General features: G+C 41.9%; 1 protein-coding gene across 9 annotated transcripts in view; it reads left to right on the forward strand.

Moving 5' to 3' along the window:
- LOC120951232 (peripheral-type benzodiazepine receptor-associated protein 1) overlaps positions 1 to 19,708 on the forward strand; it is an 89,195-nt gene that overhangs the window by 28,583 nt on the left and 40,904 nt on the right. For 6 of the 9 annotated variants that reach the window (XM_049606116.1, XM_049606113.1, XM_049606111.1 and 3 more), the window contains 3 exons: positions 11,253 to 11,351; positions 16,960 to 17,502; positions 18,913 to 19,407. The exons of 1 other annotated variant lie outside the window; for it this stretch is intronic. In XM_049606116.1, coding sequence (XP_049462073.1) covers positions 11,253 to 11,351; positions 16,960 to 17,502; positions 18,913 to 19,407 — 1,137 coding nt within the window. The remainder of the gene's footprint in view (positions 1 to 11,252; positions 11,352 to 16,959; positions 17,503 to 18,912; positions 19,408 to 19,708) is intronic. 2 more of the 9 variants (XM_049606114.1, XM_049606117.1) reach the window with 2 other exon arrangements.

Here is a 19,708-nt window from a genome sequence, read left to right on the forward strand (position 1 = left end):
CGTTTAAAAGCTTTTAATTAAATTTACGAGTCGAGTAGTCTGTTGCTCCACGACGCATCTCTTGTGGTTGGCACAATTGAAACGTTTACCCTCAGTACACCACAAAAGCTCCGCAAACTTCGTACCATTATTACTGGAGCGTACATACATATTCGCATCACATGAGGATTGGCAGGGTACATTCACCATGTTTTCTATTTCTACCAAACCAAAAGTCTTTGAATTTGGCACACGTGCCAATTATAAAACCTCGTGTTGAATAATTTCCTCCTAACAGTGTGCAACAGCTAACGTCCCTTTTCCAGTGGCAACGTCAAAAGAAGAATGTTTGAATAGAATTTCTATCCTGCTCTCCCTTTTGCTCTCTTTTTCTCCTGGGAATATCATTTCCAAAATTGAAAGTTAATTATAATAAGTGTATGTGGTTCATTCAATCGAACTCGACCCCTTGCATGAAGCGCTTACAGGAGACAGGCCCACAGACACTGCACGAGCAAAACAATCCAATCGAAACCGGGGCAAATGTTTTGGACCAGGACCAGGAAAATGTGTGGGCTATGTGGACGAAGTATTGCAAAATGGTCAAACATGCGTACCGGCACGAACTACCTGGCGTTGTTTGCGTTTAGTACAGTTTCCGAAGTGGTTGATTAAATGTAAATGTTCTACTTTGCCCACCGCGAGAATAATGAAGGAAACAACAACAATTTCATATACAACCGCCAACCGGGGCGAGGCATCGACACAACGGCCAGAAAAACAACACGGTAACATTGGTTCTATTTTAATTTCACCGCTTGCCGGAGGTGATCGTTTCGCGGATACCCACCGGTATAATGGTGGGCTTTATGCACACCGGAGCGTGGGCCCATAAATGATTTGTTTCGAAATTGTTTACCTACACGCTAGCGGGGGAGTAATGAAGCAAAAAATAAGACTGCCTTAAATTAGCATACATTGCCGGCACTAAAATATCGCACCTTGTTGGTACAATCCTTCGGTTTTTCGGCCGATTCAGTTGACGGAATGTATTCGCATACAATAAATTCCGATTTCTGAAGGAGTGATGTGAATCAAATAGAGAAATTTATAACATAGTTTTGTTTTCTCTCATTATCACGTTCCTCCCACTCACGTTCCATGTTTCGTCGCGACATCGTGAGCGATAATTCGCGTGTTTGCGGGGTTAATTCTGTGAAAAGTAATAGAACGAGCGAAGCGTAATATTTGCCTCCAGTACACCTGTCCACTATTTCCAAACGTCAAAGCATTCGTAAGCTGATAAAATGGTAAAAAATAGGCAACGGGCACGCACTAGCAAAAATCAAGCTAAATGTGATTCATTTTGGCGCTTGAAAGCACCTTCCATTTTGGGGTGTAACAGTCAGCTGCGGAAATGGTACCCATTACATTTGGTGATTTGTGGTGTGGATGAAATTTTGCAAACAGTACCTCATGCTTTTATTCGCTAAGGTTCACTGGGCAACTAAAATCTCAACCTCATTACTTGCCTTAAAAGCACACTTGAGGCAAGCGTTGTTTATTTCATTTTCGTCATGACTGGGCGAACCAATGGCTGAAACAGTAGCTCGAATCGTAAGTCAAAATTCACCAGAGCTCTCCAACGGGTCAAAACACCGGTGTACGGTAAATGAAATAAATCATTTCGATAGTAAGATAAAACATGCAATTTCGGATTTGGGCTGACATGATTGAAAGTAGCAAAACTCATGCCTCTTTTGTTTTGAAAGCGTACCTATGTAGCGCTGACTGCTCGAGGGAAGCCAGCCAGGGCCGCAAAGCATCACCCACACTAGAAAGGCAGCTATGAAATAAGCACAAGCTTTTGCCACCCGGCATCAACTGTAATTGACTTGAGAGCATCCACTCGTTGATGCCCCAAAACCATAGGCCAGCTCGAACCCATGGCAATCCTTTGATCCTTTAGCACATTTTAGGTCGGTCCGGTAAATTAGCCAACCGACCGCAACAACACGCCCACCACCACACATACGCATGCACACCACACATCAAAACTGGCACCGGTGTTTGGCCTCGGCCTCGGTTCGAACCACCGTGGCAGGGACCGAATTCGTTAGGGATTCGTTTTGCTGTAATTTTCTCAAACGCGCGCACTCATACATACACACCCATGCTAACGTCATCCAATTAGTGGTTCACCGGCTTTTTAGGAAGCTGAGCAGCTCGAGCCGCTCAAGCAAAGTTTGCCCTGCTTTGTGTTCTAGGGAGAGCAAGACGACGATGTGGAAGACATTTCTTTGCTTCCCACGATTAACTTTACACGGGCGGTGAAGGTTCGACAGAGATAGAACGGTGAAACAAGCCGTACGAATGGTTGTTTGCCAGTCGTTTCAATGTTCATACGCTGCCACCGTGCAAAGATGTACCGCGAGGACACTGCGCACGTTCGGAATGCTAAACTTCCAACATAAAAGGCAGACAAAAGTCGTCACTTTACGGGCGGTGTGTGTGAGTGTGTGTTAGGCACGGAGACGGTGGCGAAGAGGAAATGAGTGAAGCTTCCACACGCTCTTGTTATGCGTGGGATTTATTCCAGCATCGCTTATGATTCTTCCGCCAGAGCGCGTCCCTTTGCCACAGCGCTTCCATGGTCATAAAGATTTTAAACTTCAAAATCTTTCCGTCCGTTGAAACAGGAACAGGCGGAAAAACAGGGAGCGTTCCGTGGTACAATTCTCGTAAAGTCATGGGTAGCTACTGCTGTGTGTGTTCATATATGTTAGTGTGGAGTCCCAAGCTTTCAACATCCCTACCAGGTACGATGAAAGTCCTGACAGTCCCGCCCTTGCGTAGCGACAGCTTGGGTAGCAGGCGCACCCGGGAAAGATGATGAGAGCTGATGGTTTATGCAAAGGCTTTTCTCCTTCGCCACTCCAATCCATTCTTGCCCCTGGAATTGTGTAAAAACATACCCTTATTTTTCTACGCCCATCACTTTTGGGATACGACCGGAAGCAGGAAATCAGCGCCCCCGTAAGAGCTGCTGCGAACGGGGCAATACTCAGCTTTCGTTCGTAGGAAATTTCACCGTGTTTTTTTTTTTTTTTTGGTAACGGGTTTCCTTCTCTTGTGGTGTTGTTGCTGCTGTTCACTATTTGATATTACCTTTCTACCAGCAACCTGTTCAATTTTATTAAAAGTGAATTTTATTACACTGTACCCCACACGCTCTAGTTTTCTCTAACTAGGCAATGGTATGTTTGCTTTCTCATATTCTACTTGGCTTTATCTCTATCCCATTAACCATGGAGAGACAGCAAAGTCTAACCGCTCAGAAAAAGCGGCTTTAAAATACCTTCCACAAAGGGAACACATTTTAGCTTTCAAATTTGTCCCGCCCGTAATCTTATCGGTTCTTGCTCGAAGAAAGGGTAAATATTCTTCAGGACAAATTTATTCCAACTGTCTCATGAGCTCCAAGGTTTATTGGTAGGCTTTCGTGGCATTATAGTTAGGGTTCTAATAAAAGCTTGCTTTTTGGTAATATAAAACAAAAATGAAATTGAATGAATATTCTTAGGATCGAGTTTCGTTGTTACATACGAAATTCAGATCAAATATTTCGAAATGTGACAATACAGGGAATATTCAATTTATATGCGTCATTTGAAAGCCATTTAAAAAATTGGTAATAAAACGGAACAGTATCCAATCATGGAAAACTAATACATTTATAAAGCAGAACACTGTCAATAGTTCTTACACAAGTGCCTCGCTCTCATTGCATCAGTGCACATACACTCACACACATACATCGAACCAGAGTGGCTTATCGTGCCGGTTCCGGTGTTTGCAATGATATTGAAAGGTCGTATAATTTTCACCTCATGGCAGGCAATCAGTGTGACACGCTAACCAGAAACCTTAACGGAATGACGCACTCTCCACACGACACTGGGAAACTTCACCACAGACAGACAGAACCAATATTACTAGTGCGAACAGCGTGTGGAAATGCAACCTGCGATAAAGCTGGTTATAAAACTTTGCATTGATTATATTACCCAGACAAAAGCAGTTGGATTGCAAATATGCAAACCGCTTCTTGTGTCAATCCTAGTTCGCATGTGAGCTAGGGCATCAAACGTTCAACTACTCTTTCTCGTACGGTTGTTCGTTGTTGCTAAAGCTCTTATTAAGGAAGCAATGTAAAAAGAAAAATAATCCACCTTACTGTATTGTCCACTCACACTACCGCAGTGCCTGGCGCGAGGACTATGTAACAATGGGATTGAGCCTCCCGCTCAATTCAGTAAATCATAATTTATCCTGCTAATCATGACAAGACAATTGAAAAACGGTTACTATTCAAACGTAGGGTAGGTGACAGTGGACAAGGAACGGCCAGAAGTAGGCGTTTATAAAACCGATCGATGGCGCTGGCTGGCGATGGGGATGGCCCTAAGTGGACTCGTTCGGTTCGGTCGTGGATTGAAGCATATTTTTAGACTTCAAACAAACCGTGTCCGACGGGGGGCAACACAGACTGTAACCGTTAAGGTTACATGTCTTGGACGGTGGAAAGGTAAAATCACTAAGTGTGTGGTATGGACGTTTTCTCTCTTTCGCTTTCTATTTCTCTCTGTTTCCCTTTTTTATGAGAGCTTTCGTACAGTATGAAGCAAAACGTGAAACTTCTATTATTTATGAGACGTCGGTCGTAACTCATAACTCTAGACAATTGTGCCCTCATCTAGCTGCGGGGCTGGAGGGGCTTTTCCGTTGTGTTAGTTGTTTTTTTTCGACAAATACCTCTCCTGCCGGTCGATGAATGCCTGTTAAAGTCAACAGCAGGCGTAAGGCCCACGTGTCCGTCCTAGACACTGCGGCTCCACGGCAAACATTCACGGGTGAGAGCGACGAGGATTGCTTGCCGTAACAGCTAGCAAAGGAATGTTTCTGTTTGGACAGTAAATTGACTCAACCAGCCCACCGGTGGGTAAGCGACGTGAAGCCAGTCAGCACTGGCAGTACCAGTTAGTATGTTTGGGATTTTGTTTTTCGGCTCTTTCCGTTGCGAAGCGCCCGAGATCGGAACTACGATCGAAAGACTCCAGGTGTCAAAAGTATCAATAATTTATGCGTTTTCAACACCGCAGGCACACGCAGGATCGTAAGCGGGGGAACAGAACATGGGAAGGGTAGGAAGGTGCGACCTTTTTTATCTAATAACATCAATGTTTGATTTTTTGTGCAACAGCGTACAGAATCGGTAGTTTGTTAAACTAGCCAAGTTCTTATGAAAACAAAACAAAAAATCAAGTTAAATTTAGAGTGGAGTCTTTGTAACGAAATTAAAAAAAAAACCGTTGCAATTCTTTATTAACAGGCTTGTTGTCGATTAATCAATAAATGTTATTTGCTAAGAGACTGTACTTTATACTCATACGTAGTATCGAATGGAACAACTAAAATTGTAAACTATGCAGCTATTTATAATCTAATATGTTTCATCATACTTGTATTTAATGGTTTATTTATATTATTAATAAATAAAAGTTAGTTTTTTTAGAACTTTGCACAGTAGGTATATTAAGATCTCAAATATTGGTTCGAGTAACGGAAGCATAAGGACGTTAACGCCAAAACGTTAGAGGCGATGAACGGTAGATGCTACCGAAATGCACAAAAGGGTAGACACAATCGACCACACCAAACCATTCAAATTGACGTTCTACCAAGCGGGATGGAAGGAAAATGTTTTCTCCGCACCATCACACGCACACGCTCACATACTAACAAAATAGCTAGCACTTCACCCAGCCATAAGTGCCTAAGCGTATCGCTACTGGTACGAGCGCAGTTTCAAGTATCGATTTCCATTGAGCTCTTCACGCGGACAAGACTTTGCAATCAAAATCCATTTGGATGGATTTTCTTTGCGGCGTTTTCCTATTCACTCTCCCGCAACTCTCTCGCATCAAACCCCAAACAATGTGCCCTATTTTTGACCTATCTCTTCTGCTCCTGCATCCCGGGTGCAAAGGAACGGGCACCGGGATCGACCCGTGCACAGGGATGAGTGTAGCCTGCTAGCATAAAAAATGGCTTGACTTTTTCGGGACCAGTCAAACGTAAGACGTTATGAGCCGGGTAACAACTGATGGCTTAATAGATTACCATAAAGCGCGTTTAATGGTTATGGAAGGTTCGACGGAGGGCTTTCCCGATCGTAAGCGGAACCGTTAATCGAGTCGAAGGTGAAGTTGATTCGATGGAAAATCAATAATTTTTGGGACAGTCTTTGCCGGGGGCCACACAGCGTACAGTGCGGCCTGATGCAAAAACCCAAATGATGTGAGGCGAATGTTCGAGATAATGTAGGTCGTCGAGATTTGATGTTTTTAGAATTTTTAAGAATAAAACGATGCCCATAATTAAACATCAGCAGCGCGAATAATTATACATCAGCGATTTAAATATGTATACGATATAAATTATTGAACGGAAAAAGCTGTCCCACGATTGCTCACGCCGGCCCATTAATACCATCTTGAAAATAGCTCAACACCTGTAAAACGAAATGGCTGCGGCGGCGACGCCAGGATGGTAACATTCTAAGGAAAAATAATGTATTCTAACATCTTCTTAAAACTTGTTCAAACCAACTTTTTCGAGTTTCGCAACAAGATTGCAATGCAAAGCCACCACCACGGTGGCTCTTTCTTTCGAACTAAACGTTTGGGTTCTGTTCTTCCCTTGTTCGTTGTTTGCAACAGCGAAGCACGTTTTGTAGTAGCAGGACGCTGGAAAACTTTTGCACAGGAGAACAACACGAGCTGCCAAAAATAGCAGCCTCGAAAAACAAGCACACCATGCTTTCTACCACTCACCCAACGCTGCCCGATTCAATTACGCTGGCCGAAGTTCATCTCTTTCGCCCGGCAAAACGGTGCTTGTTCACTAAGATAACAAAAAAAAACACATAAACCCTCTCGCTCGAATGTAAGCGTGTGTGTTTGTGTCTCTCTGTGTATGTGTGTGTGTCCTGCTAACGAAAAGTTGCCCAGTAACAACGACACACTGCTACAGCACGGGGAAACAATAAATGGAACCCGCGTGATTCGCTCGGCAGAAACTTTCGCCACGCTTGCAAGCGGTTCGAGCTAACCAGTCCGGGAAAGAAAGAAAACACTGGAACCTACTCGGCGTCGGAAGCTGATTGTACGATAAATCAGATCAACGCAAAGCCAGATTGTATGCGCGAATTTGATCACCGGTAGGCTGAGACACACGATCTACACCAAACACTAGAACCGTGTGCTTGCGTCAAGAAAATCGATACTCAATGGCCAAGATAATGGGTGTGCTCCAGTTGGTATCGTCACCCCTTCCCGCATTGTATCAGACACAGTCGGGGGGAGAGAAACAGTGCCAAAGACGGATAATCACCCGTTCCGCTTTCGTACCTAATAAAGCATTTCGCTCCGACACGGTATAGTGCAAAATTGCTTCCTCCTGTCCACCATTATTCCGTTCCGAGTTTCCTCCCGTCCTGCCGCACGTTTTCCGTTTATCCGTGGACGCTTCATTTATCTCTCGTTCGATAGAGGGTACTATCTTTAGCAGCACCGAACAAGGCCGACCTACTACAGCGACTTTGCGCCAACACATTGTACGATGCGTTCTGCACTTCTCGTGTCAAAAGCAGACACGTGGAAGGACGTGTCTCCGGTACAGCACGGAATGGATACCCTTTTGCGTTATATTTATTTTTCCTTTTTTTGTTTCCTGCTGTACCATCGATCTCTACCATTCCGCAATGGCATTTGATGAATTCTACCTGGACTGGGACCTGGGCTGGACATCGGTCTATCGGAGGGACGCGGCAAGTGTTTGGAGATGTCGATCAACCATCGATGTCAAGGGCTTTAAATAACTTTGCTATTAATAAATCGGAGAAGCTGGGGACCTGCACCATATTTTATGTAATTGTCCATTTTCATGCTTCTTTTGTTCTTCATAATGCACGGCAAAAAAAGTCGATATCCCAGACCCAGTCGATATCCATAACCGTGAGTGCAAAGAGATTATTGGAATAAGCACATTGTGTAGTAAAATGAACTGCAAGCGCATTTGATAGTCTTATGGTTGCTTGGCGAAAATGTGCATCTTATACAACATATCTACAATTAATTATTGACATGCTGGCACATGTCACTTTGAGCTGTTCGTTAAACGCCATGTGAAGTATTCTTCTTTTTCATTCAAGTCATGAAAAAGTTTGATTGCGATCTCGTTAAACAATAGTAACATGCATTTCTCTACAATACATGCGTTCCAGAGTCATATCATAAAAGAGCCATGTCTCTCGTACTCCGCATTGCGATTAGACATGAAAACTGTCAACCAACGGTTTACTGTACAAACGAGGCAAACAAATATCTATGAGGATTTAAAATGCATGTCTCATCCCACACATCGCACCGAAACCTAGCTATTATTTCGTACAACCTACGCCAGCTGGCTGCTGTTGCGAAAGCTCTCTTGCCTTATCGCACGATTCTCACTCCCAACCAAACATTCCAGCGTGACGGTACGAAATTGCTGCTTTCATTAATGGGACACAATTTATCCATTATTACACACCGACCCAGACCAATGCACAACAAGGCCAGACATGTGGTCGCTACAGCATTTCACCCTTCACCGTACGTGATATTACGAAATGGGAAAGTTTTGCAAAACCGGGCTTATATGAGCGTAAGCGTTATTACCTTGTGCCATTCGATATTACGCTCATAAAGGGAAGATTTGGTGACAGCCAGTCTTATACGTTGGCGCTATCATTTGGTCGTCCTGTGGTTGCTATCGATGCTTTTTTCGGGTCACCTCTAGGAAAGTCGTAGCGTAATGAACGTGAAAATGGCATCAGACCGATCTGCATTGCCACTTTAATGCTTACCATCGCATCTATGAAGAACAAGAACGAATAATATAGGGTGTAATGCTCCGCTTTCTTCCCATATCCAATTTCGATAATGCCTCGGTTGAGAACTTTTGCTAGATGCATGCTGTGACTTTTGACGGTCTTGAATAAAAATTAAAAATAAAGTTAAAAATTAGCTCCCAATGGAGCGAGGACACTGTCCACCAACTGCTCACCGTTTGTCCATATACAAAGGAAAACTAGACACTTCCCCATGTACCCGTAAGTATGCGTTTTATTTTCGTTGAAATAGTTACCCCTTTTTACATTCAGAATAGATCTCTAGAAAAAAAATCAATAAAAAAAACCTTTTATGCACGATGGTTTATTCAAAGTGTTACTGCTCCAAGTTTAAAACAAGTTTAAATTTCTTACTATATTATCCTTAACATGCATGCCTTCTAGTTCCGATCAAACCCCACTATTATCTCTCTTTGTCTCTTTCTCTTTCCCTCTCTATATGATTATTTATCTCTCTCACTAAGCCACTTCGTCCCGTTGATATCATTTAGAACAAAGCTAACCCAGCGTGTAGCAGCTATACAAACTCTTGAGTCACTGTTATCATGCTATCATGATGGCGCGTCACTTTGCCTTCTGATTCGGTGCCGATGCCACATTATCGCTGATTTCGATGCTTACGGGCACAATCTTCACAATCACTCATTACCAGACACATTCCAGCCTCCAGGCATAACTACTAACTCGGGCATTCATAACCACACCGCCCTTTGCAAGGCCGATCTGACATGACCTTATCCTTCCAAAAGCTACTTCGTCATTCATGAAAGCTACTGCTGGATACCTCTGCAACATGGAACAAAGCCAAATAAGCCTTGTTTTTCAGATCACAAAGTAAGAACAACGCCTATTGACACGCCGTTATGTGTTTAATGAAACATGGATCCCACTCCGGGAGAACGCTGATTGCCTAAGATACTCGTTGCTTCTCAAAGAAAGTGAAAACTAGCTCGAGGAAGTGCCGCAGCTCAACAACAACAAGTAAAAACGTTACACAAGCCTAGAATAACCTTGAAATCACTCATTTTTGTTGACGTTTTGTCATTTAAGCTAGCTAAGCTTTATTTATGAATCAGGATATTAGCCACTCAGACCGTTACGCCCCGTTCGGTTGTTTTTGAAACGCTTGAGATAACGATTTCCTATTGACGTGCAATAAGCGAACACCTTTTTTATCGCCACAGTCAAAACTATGGATATAAAAAATGGAATATTTACATCCAAAAACTATATCGAAAAAAGAGTAGCAGGAAACTAATAACCAACTAATCATTTCCTCATTTTTACCTCATCTCATCTTTCTCGTCAATGAGCTTCAATATTATTCCTTGAAGAGAAGATTTATGGTCTTCATTGTATTTGATTATCAATATGACTCAGAATGACAACGAAAAATATAGCGTTAAATCTGAAGCAATTTTGTTTTTCAATAAGTGCAATAAGTGGTTCAACTATTAGTTAGTGATATACCACATTTAGTAAAAGGGAGAGGTCTTGGAAAAGTTTAAATAAAAAACAAAATGAAACTTAAAGATGATGGTAATTGCTTTCAAACAGAGTGCAATCATCTATCCCCTCATTGGCAAACTTTAATTGAAATGAGGAATTTCTGCTTTAATACTTGATTATGACCTCATTATTTGAAGCATGTTTTCCTCTTCATTTGGAGCTTTTCCAATTTTCCTCACGACACTCCCGCCCTAATGCGTGGCCAACTTGCAGCCTCATTAATACCTGCTTTCATTCGTTTCATTTGTATTCGTTTCGTTTCTATGTTTTCATTAGTGCACAAAAGGAACAATTTTTGATTCATGTTATCCACATTCCCAGAGCTGCTAGCTGTCCCATTTTTCAATTTCCAATTGTTCTGAAGTGCGTTCGATTTTTTACACTTGAGCAAAACCTCCATAAGTTGATCACCACTTCAAATACGAATGTAATACGTCGATCAACAACGACTTCAAAATGATTGCATAAATAATGCTTGCATATCAGCCAACAACACAAGGAGTATTATGTACAATTTCTACCTCGCGGTACAACACGCATGAGCTCATCATCTTTTCCACGCCGTCTGAGAAAGATACCGACAACGAATGGCATCCGCCTTTTTACTTACGCCTATCCCAACCACATCGTCCTGATTGATGGGCAAACCTTTGGCTCGAAAGCTCTTGCGGCACCGTAACTTCATCAATCTTGCATCTCATCAATTCACACCGTTTCTCATTGATTCTCTCTTCACACGCTCCATTTACAGGAAGCTCTGGCACAGCTTAGAGGTATGTCGTCCGGCATGGGTAGGATAAGTGAACCGATAGAAACGTTGCAGTCCAGAGCCCGCGAGTTGGAGAAGAAGGTCTGTGTTAACAAATTTTCTATACTTATCTCACTCAAACAAATAAACAAGCAAACAAACACTCCAACACACAGATACATGCTCTCTTTTTCTCTATCCTTCCCTCATAAACCGTCGCACCACAAACATATCAACAAACAAACGAAACCCCACATCCATCTCAAAACCCAGCCAAATGCAATTACTTAAGTTCCCTCTCTTACGAACTGTGTGTAAAATATTAACTTCACACCAATCAGTCCTTTTATCGATACAGCATAAAAACTTAAAAACTACAATATCAGCTCCAAAAATGGAGTTACTCTACATATTGAACCAAACATCACTATCAAAGAGCTTTTGTAAATTTAACTTCTACAGGACACATCATAGCCACACATGACAACACGTATTACAACTACTACTATGAATTGTACTACTACTACTAATACTTCATACTTTCGCATTTTCGTACGCTTACTCTTCATACTAATTCTACACCATCTCTTGTCGACCGTGTAGCTTTGTTTGATAATTATTTTAGAATAGATATTTGAGTATTTCGGTATGCTGGATAGTTTGTTTACTTGTTATCTCCAGTGCTTTAGCTTTGGTATTCTTTCATCTTTAAAGCTTAAAGTTTTTTTTTCTTACATATACAAATATACAAATTGTAAATTTTCTTCTCTAGAGCTTTTAAGTTTGTTGTTTGCTTCGGGCAACTGATCCTTTCATCATCGTTTTATGTTTTTCTTGTCGTGTTGTACTGTATTGTTGCGTATGTCTTCGTTCGTTGGTTTGCTTTGATCGGTATGGATTTGTGTTTGTAGAATGTCATGTCATGTAGAGTGCGTACGAGATGAATGTGTTTCTGTCTAGTGCATTTTGTTATAATTGAAAATCCAAAACAAACCTCAACGCATCGCGCCCATACGGAATACTATTTTGTCCAAAGTATGGTTCGTTTGTGAGCCTAGAAAAACTTGCTACCACATCGAGCTTTTACCTGGGATTGCATGAGTTTAGCAAAAGCCAATAACTAAGCGTACTCGTTGATGAGTGGATCTAATTGTGTGTACATGGTAAGCACCTGGCCCGGTTTGTGGAAGGGTAGGTAGTTGTTACAAAACGATACAAGTCTAGACCAGAGTATCGTTCCACGGTTACACCGTCAAATGTCAACGCCAACATTCAGCTTCGACCTTCAGCATCCTCGTGCAATGACGCTGGGCTTGTTCGCTAACTGCGAAACCCTGCCTGTGCTCAATACACTTCTACCTGATTAACAGCCAGACATGGAGTCAAGGACGATGAAAGTAGAAACTTATTTGCCCCAACGGGTGTGTGTGTGAGTGTTTGCGCCTATGGTGGAGAGTAAAGTGGGAATAGCAGAGGGACCGGGGGATGATAACTTTCTTACCTTAACCGTTACCGGAAACACCACGTGGCACAAAACTAGCGACAGGAAAGCCGTTGGCAAACAAACAGCGCAACGTAATCATCATTACCATCGCCATCATCGCTGGCGTCATCGTCAACGTTCCGGAAACGAGCAGAAATGGTCGGCGCTCAGCGAACCGATGGCACACTCGACCTTCGTCTCCTCTACCGCCAAATTGTGTAGGTTCGTTCATTTTTCATTACACAAAAATGACGAAGTAATTAGCAAGTTCTTGGCACACGGTTCCACCGTCGGGAGGGAGGTAGGATAGCGCGCGGAAAAGAACCACTCGCCGTGCTAATCGGAACATTTTGTTGGCAACGGCCAACCACGCCCGGTTTATCAGCAGCTTGTTATGCAATTAAAAGTGATAAATTACGGACAAACCTCAACAATTTTTTAAACACGTTGGTTTGTAGGCCAGAATGGCAGGCTGCATGGGACAGGGGCGAGATGTTGCAGGAGCAGACCTTAGTTTACTCAGTGCTCCACCTGAGCTAGGCTTGAGAGGTTACAATTTTTCATCGTTCACCGCTCGCCAGCTTTTGCTCGGTAGCGAACGTCATTTTCGGAGTTTCCGCTCCAGTTTCTAGCCGACGGAGCAGAAACGGAGCGTTTGGAAAAAACAGATGAGTGAGAGGAACATGGTAAAACATTACATTCCCTTCTTCCTTAGAAGATGGCCGAAGCGAATGAAAAATATAAGAGGGCCAATGAAGTCGGATGTATTTAAAGAAAACAGAACAACTGTTTTTTCTTCTTGTGGTAATATGCATCCTTTCAATATGTATTGAGTATTTCGAATGTAATTAAAGGGCTTATCCAGCAATCCTCAAATCCAGAAAATGAGTGGTTTGGTAATGTAATGTAAAGATTCAATGAATGTCATAAAGAAAAAAAACACAATAAGAAGCAACACCATAAACAGCATAGCAAAATCATAAACAGCATAACAATAAACTTCATTGGAACGTACGTTCTTAGACCGATACTAAACTACCCTTATTATCCGACAGACTACAGAAGTATGCTCAAATGCTCACTATAGCAATCATAGTGAAGAGTGCCCCTATTGTGGGATTATTCACATCCAAAGCTGTGTCTTATCTTACTCCTTTGAAGTTCTAGTTCAAATGTCCCTGTACCAACCATAAACATATTTTACTTGCTTATTTTCTATTTCACTAAGTGAACCATGGTAATTTTTGGAAAAATCGTCCTCTTCTTTGCATCCCATCCGGCGACCACACCGGGGACAAATTTATGTTCCCATTCCTGCAGGCATTTGACCCCGTAAAGCTTTACACAATCCGTCCCAAATGCACCTTAACAGCTTGGAGCAGCGGACAGTATTTTACAAACCTCTCGCGAATCAACCGTCGTTCTTTGTGAGAAACCGATAAAACCATCAGACCCGTTGCTTCCCCAACCACCGGCAGAACGAACGATTGAACCTCGGCTTTGCGGGTGAAAGCAGTGCGCCGATTCGAAGCTGGTGGTAGCGAAACGTTCAAGCGAAGCAGCGACATTTGCCTCTTGACACCAGTCGCACACCGAGGAGTGAGATTTATGGCCGAAACGCAAGCGAGCTTACGTGGGCATGTCTGTTTTATTACCCCCAAAGTGGCTATTCAATTATGGAAGTCGCAGGAAAAGCCCAAACTGAGTAGAGAAGAAAATACATTAATTTAACTCTGACGAGCCCTCCGCTGTCCTGGCTTCTGCACAGCGTGCGATGTGATATCGATACAAGGAAGTTTGTCTTCAAAGACCTGAAGGTTTCAGGTACATTTTTCTTTTTGGTTTCCATGATAAATGCTTTCTTGCTCAATAAGTTTCAATTATAGTGAGCAAAAGAATCGTCGTTTCAAATATTGTTGTAATAAATGGCTGGAGACAATGCGAAGCCATGCTTTGCTTGGATGCATGAATCTTCACCACAATTAATTCGCAATGTATCGAATTATCAACCGCCGGCTAGCAACGATATCGTTGAGTAACCATCGCAAAGGAATATAATTTTTAAATGACTTACAATCGATATGCTACACTGATTACTCAAACATACGAAAAACACAATTAATCATCAATTATAGTATATCACTTAAACTTCCAAAGTTGTAAATTTATCTTTTATACGACTTCAAAACAGTATTACCATAACACAAGCTAAAAATATAGCTAAAACTAGCTTGGTTGGTCAATAGAAGTTTTAAGGCGTTTTATGGTTCGGTATAAAGCGACGCTGTATGTTGAATTACATGTTAATTGTCTTTTACAATATGTTGCTGTCAAACTTATTTACTATACGACACATACTTATGTTCTCCAAACAATATGGTCTAAAAGCAGTTGATACCACAAAACTTTCTAACGTCCTTGTTGAAGTAAGAGAATTGAAAATCATTGATTGGAAAATATTTTCTATTAATTCATAAAGATAGGTGCTAACCTTGATTAAAATGTTTCATGACGCATGCAAATAAATAAATTAAAATCGAACGCAGAAATAAACGTGCTCTAAATATTAGTAGAAATTCCTATAAGATAATGTTTACCTAATTGCTTCTAGTGAACGATTTCAATAATGATTATTCCCATGTTTGGATAATAGACAGTAAGATTATTGTTAAGGGATATTTTTATTGTATACGCTGCATTTACTTGCAAATACCATACAACCTATACGATATTGCTGTAATTTTTACAGATAGTTACTTATAAATTTCAAATTAAATAACGTTAAAAATAAATCACGGTAGACTGTCTTTATTCTGTGAATGATAATCTCTTTAAGTCAATCAAATACGTTATGAACGCTAAAGCGAGCAATTAAATCGACCCAGATACTTTACAAATTACAAAATCTAAGACATCATAAATGAAACAAATATTGAATCAATAGTTCATGCTGGATAATGAAATTCTACATTTGTTTATATTTTTATGTTGACACTTATAGCAACGTGCAGTCGCTAAGTTAATTAAATAATTAATTTAATTGTTAGAGGTATTTGCGAACAGATTAAAAAATGGGTTAAAACTGAGGATACACTTCTAGGAATTTCTACCATTGTAGCTTGGGCATTAACAAGCTTTTTCAATACTTCCGACTTGAAGCATTTCTTAAACTCGTTTTAATTGTCATCTTTCGTGTTATTTTTTGTGACGTTGTTTGTCTATAATTCTTTCCTATTTACTTCTTTCATTCCTTGCTTTAAAGATACTTGGCTGTTTCTTTCGTAGACGTAGAGCTATACATGTGCGGAATAAACCGTTCGCTTTTTACTTTATTGTCGTTAAACGTACGTCTTTGTTCGTGCTTCCCATCCTAACTTAACGATTATGTACGTCGAATGCGATGCCTATTCTTACACAATCCTACTGTACGTGAAATCTTCTGATCTGATTGTGTTTGTGCATTTACGTGGTATAATTAGGTAATTGTTTCTTCCATTGTGCTGCCAGCTATTAGTAAATCGTGTAGTTACGGTTATCTTCTCACGTATTTGTGTGCTGCTCTGTTTTAAGCTTCTCTTTCCATTAAGCAAGTGCGCCTTTCTACTCACTATTTGTACAAGCCCAAACAGCAAAACAAAAAAAATAAAATAATATTTACACCTCTAAACTATTGTGCCCTTTGCGCTCTCTATTCGATTTTGCGAAAAAATAATCTCCACACTGCCTGTAACCCTGTTTTCAGTGCAAGCGTGACTACAAACAGAACACACTCTTCTTTTTCGCCAACCTACTAAAACCTATCAAACTCCACAGTAGAAATACAACGTACCAAATGCAAAATAAATAAAAAAAAAACACACATACAAAAAAGTAACAACAACAGCAACAATGTATGCACAGCCACACCCCAAAAACAAACAAACACTCACACTCATACATCCCTATCCTACGTGTTCCTTCTTCTTTCCACTCCAATCGTTGGCTCGTCATGAGCCAACGGTACCAACAACAACAACAACAACAACAACAACAACAAAGAATCAACCATAATTGTGTTCTATTTCTTTGCGTTACGCTGTCCCTTCGTATCCTCGTGGGTGGATTATGTGCTGCTGCTCTGCCCAAAACGATTGGCTCTATGTTGCCAAAAACAAAATCACAAACAAATACAACTTCAAAAACTACTACATTCGTCGCGGCACTGCAATGTTCCGATCAACATCACAGGCTGCGCTCGAAACAGTTCGGTGCGAGGAGCTACAGCTCGAACTATCAGCCGCGCTAAAATCACGACCAGGCCGTACGATCGGCTCTGGCGGCCCTGGTGGATCAAGCGGTACAATGCTGGGTGGCCTGAGCGATAGCATGACCGGAGTGCGGGGCACCATCGGCAATAGCTGCACCGCCGTCACCAATCCATCGTCAGCCAGTGCAACGCTCAACAGCATCGGTAGCAGTGCGTACGGGCACACGGCGAGCTCGGTCACGACCAACACTAGCGCTCTCGAGCGTTCGCTAGCGGCCTCGTATGGCGGTGGCACGTCTGTGGGCAGTGGATCCGGAAGCCGTGGCATCGACGGCATTGGCAGCAGTATCGGCCACAGCACAAGCATCGGCATGAGCAGCAGCAGTGGCATCGGGACCGGCAGCACGGGCAACACTGGCGGCAGTACCGTCACCTGGGCGCCCACACCGACCGGCCACCAGCAGGGGACCGAGATTGATAGAATAATGGCAAAGATCGAACAGGCACGTTTATCCATTGCTAATGTATGTGTGTTAAACTAGAGACCAAAACTCAAAACTGCATTCACGTATTCGGTTTCCGTTTTCTACTTTCTGATTTTCTTTTGCTCATCATTGCTGCTCTCCGTTTCATTTTTTCGGTTTCAATTGTTTACTATTGGATTTATTCCTGTTTTGTTGTGTTTCGTTTTGTTTTCATTTTGAGCTTCAACTACCTAGGTTTACGTCTTTTTTGGTTCTAATGTACACGAATTGTCTCACTCGAAGCGATTCTGTGTTTGAATGTCCAGGTTCACGACGCTTTTTTTCTGGCGATTATTTTTTTCGTTTCGATTTCATTTGCTCTTTTACAATTTTTAAACCAACAACTCCGGACACCAAACCACCTCCGTAGCTTTTTATCGTTTCATTGAATCGGTGCTTCCAGTTGTTCAGATTGTTTTGTATTGTTTGCTGTGTTATGTATGCTTTTGTTTGTTTTTTTTTCTTCTTATTTTTACTTTATTGCCCGCTGTTGGTCGTGTTTTAACGAGCAAAGAGAATCACTTTGCATTACATCGAATGGCAAGATTTTTTCTCTCACACTTTTTTCTCCTTCATAGGGAATATAACCGATTTTAGAATAGATCAATATTTTTAGAAAATGGATGAATAGAATAGTACATTCTATAATTGTTTGTTTATCTTTCCTTGCTGTGATACTTTTTCAAAATAGTTTATAGAAGATACATTTTTAGTTTAGTTTTAGTGGTGGTTTTTTTTCTATTCTCATTTTGCCATTTAATTTGTTGAGACAAATGGCTTTATAAATTTTAAGAGTAATATTAAAATTTGACAAAAACAGTACAGTAGCATGAGTTGGTTCATAGGGAACTTATTGCCGTCCATTGTGTAATAAATTTATATTTTCATAAATGTTATAAATCGATACAATATTTCATGATATACTTCTACTGTTATCAGTAAGTTGTTTGTAAATAGATTCAATAGAATAGTTTTGAAAACCTTAGCAAAGTTTAAAATATCCCGATTGTTGAAAAAAACATACCACCAGCAATGGAAGGTAGTATCTCTCTCTTGTATTGATTTACATGCTTTGTTCTGCTTGACTTGTTAAGTGTGCCGTTTACTCTTTTTCTCATATATTTTTTTCACACCGTTAGTTTTAATTTCTCGCGTCTCAACATCCGTTATTCGTTCGTTCGTTGCAATGGTATAGAAGCAAAAGGAAGCCAAAGGCATGATCAAACCATAATTCTTCGTTTTGTTTTCGGTCCCTCGCAATGCTGGATGAAAATAAAACCAAGATCCTCGCCTCCTTTACCATCGACCGAAGCGTCAGTTGGAAGTCAGTCTGCGATCACGAACGCACCAGAACGGAACCCGGCAACTGGAATCCGACAACTGATATCCTGTCCTGATCGCTCATTTTAGGACAATCGCATACTGGCCGAGCTCGAGCATCCACGCACAACTGGACCGATCATGTCGTCGGCCCTCGGTACAGGCGGTCTCACGAGCGTTTCGACCAGCCTCGGCCTGTCCTCGCACCAGTCGCACCTACACCAGACGCCATCGAGCCTGGCATCGCAGATCTCTTCCTCGGCAATGCTGGGCGGTCTGTCCGGGCTGACCGGTGCTACTACCGGGCTCGGCATGAACTCGATCGGGCTGGGTGGTAGTGGCCCGGGTGCGGGTGCTGGTGTCAGCTCGGCCATGGCCGCCGGCATCAGCTCCATCACGGGCGGCGTCAGCTCGATGGGTGTAACGTCCAGCACCAGCAGCCACGCGTTGACGGACGGACAGTACAGTGGACTGACGTCCTCTACTGGCGGGAGCAGCACTAATCACTACTCGACCAACGCCAACGTTTCACCACTGCCAAGCCGGGCCAATCCAATGAGCACCACCATGCCACCCCTCTGCCAGGTGCTTTACACAAACTGTCTGTTGCTGTTTTGTTCCCTTTTTTTTCTCTGCCATGTTTCTCGCTCACCATAGTTCATCTCCATTAGCCCCTACCATAGTTCATCTTCACCTCAAACTTTCGTCATCAGATTATTCATGTTTTATTTTCTTTTTACATCTTTTCATACGTTAAAACTGTAAAATATAGCTAGAGGGAATAATTGCAATGATTCCATAAGTGCCGTTTAAGTAAATGGAACATAACATCACTAAAATTGGGCGTGTCCTTGTAGTTGCAGTACGAAGTACTAGGCTTCTCCAT

Source organism: Anopheles coluzzii, chromosome 2 (genome assembly GCF_943734685.1).
Source record: "Anopheles coluzzii chromosome 2, AcolN3, whole genome shotgun sequence".
NCBI lineage: Eukaryota > Metazoa > Arthropoda > Insecta > Diptera > Culicidae > Anopheles > Anopheles coluzzii.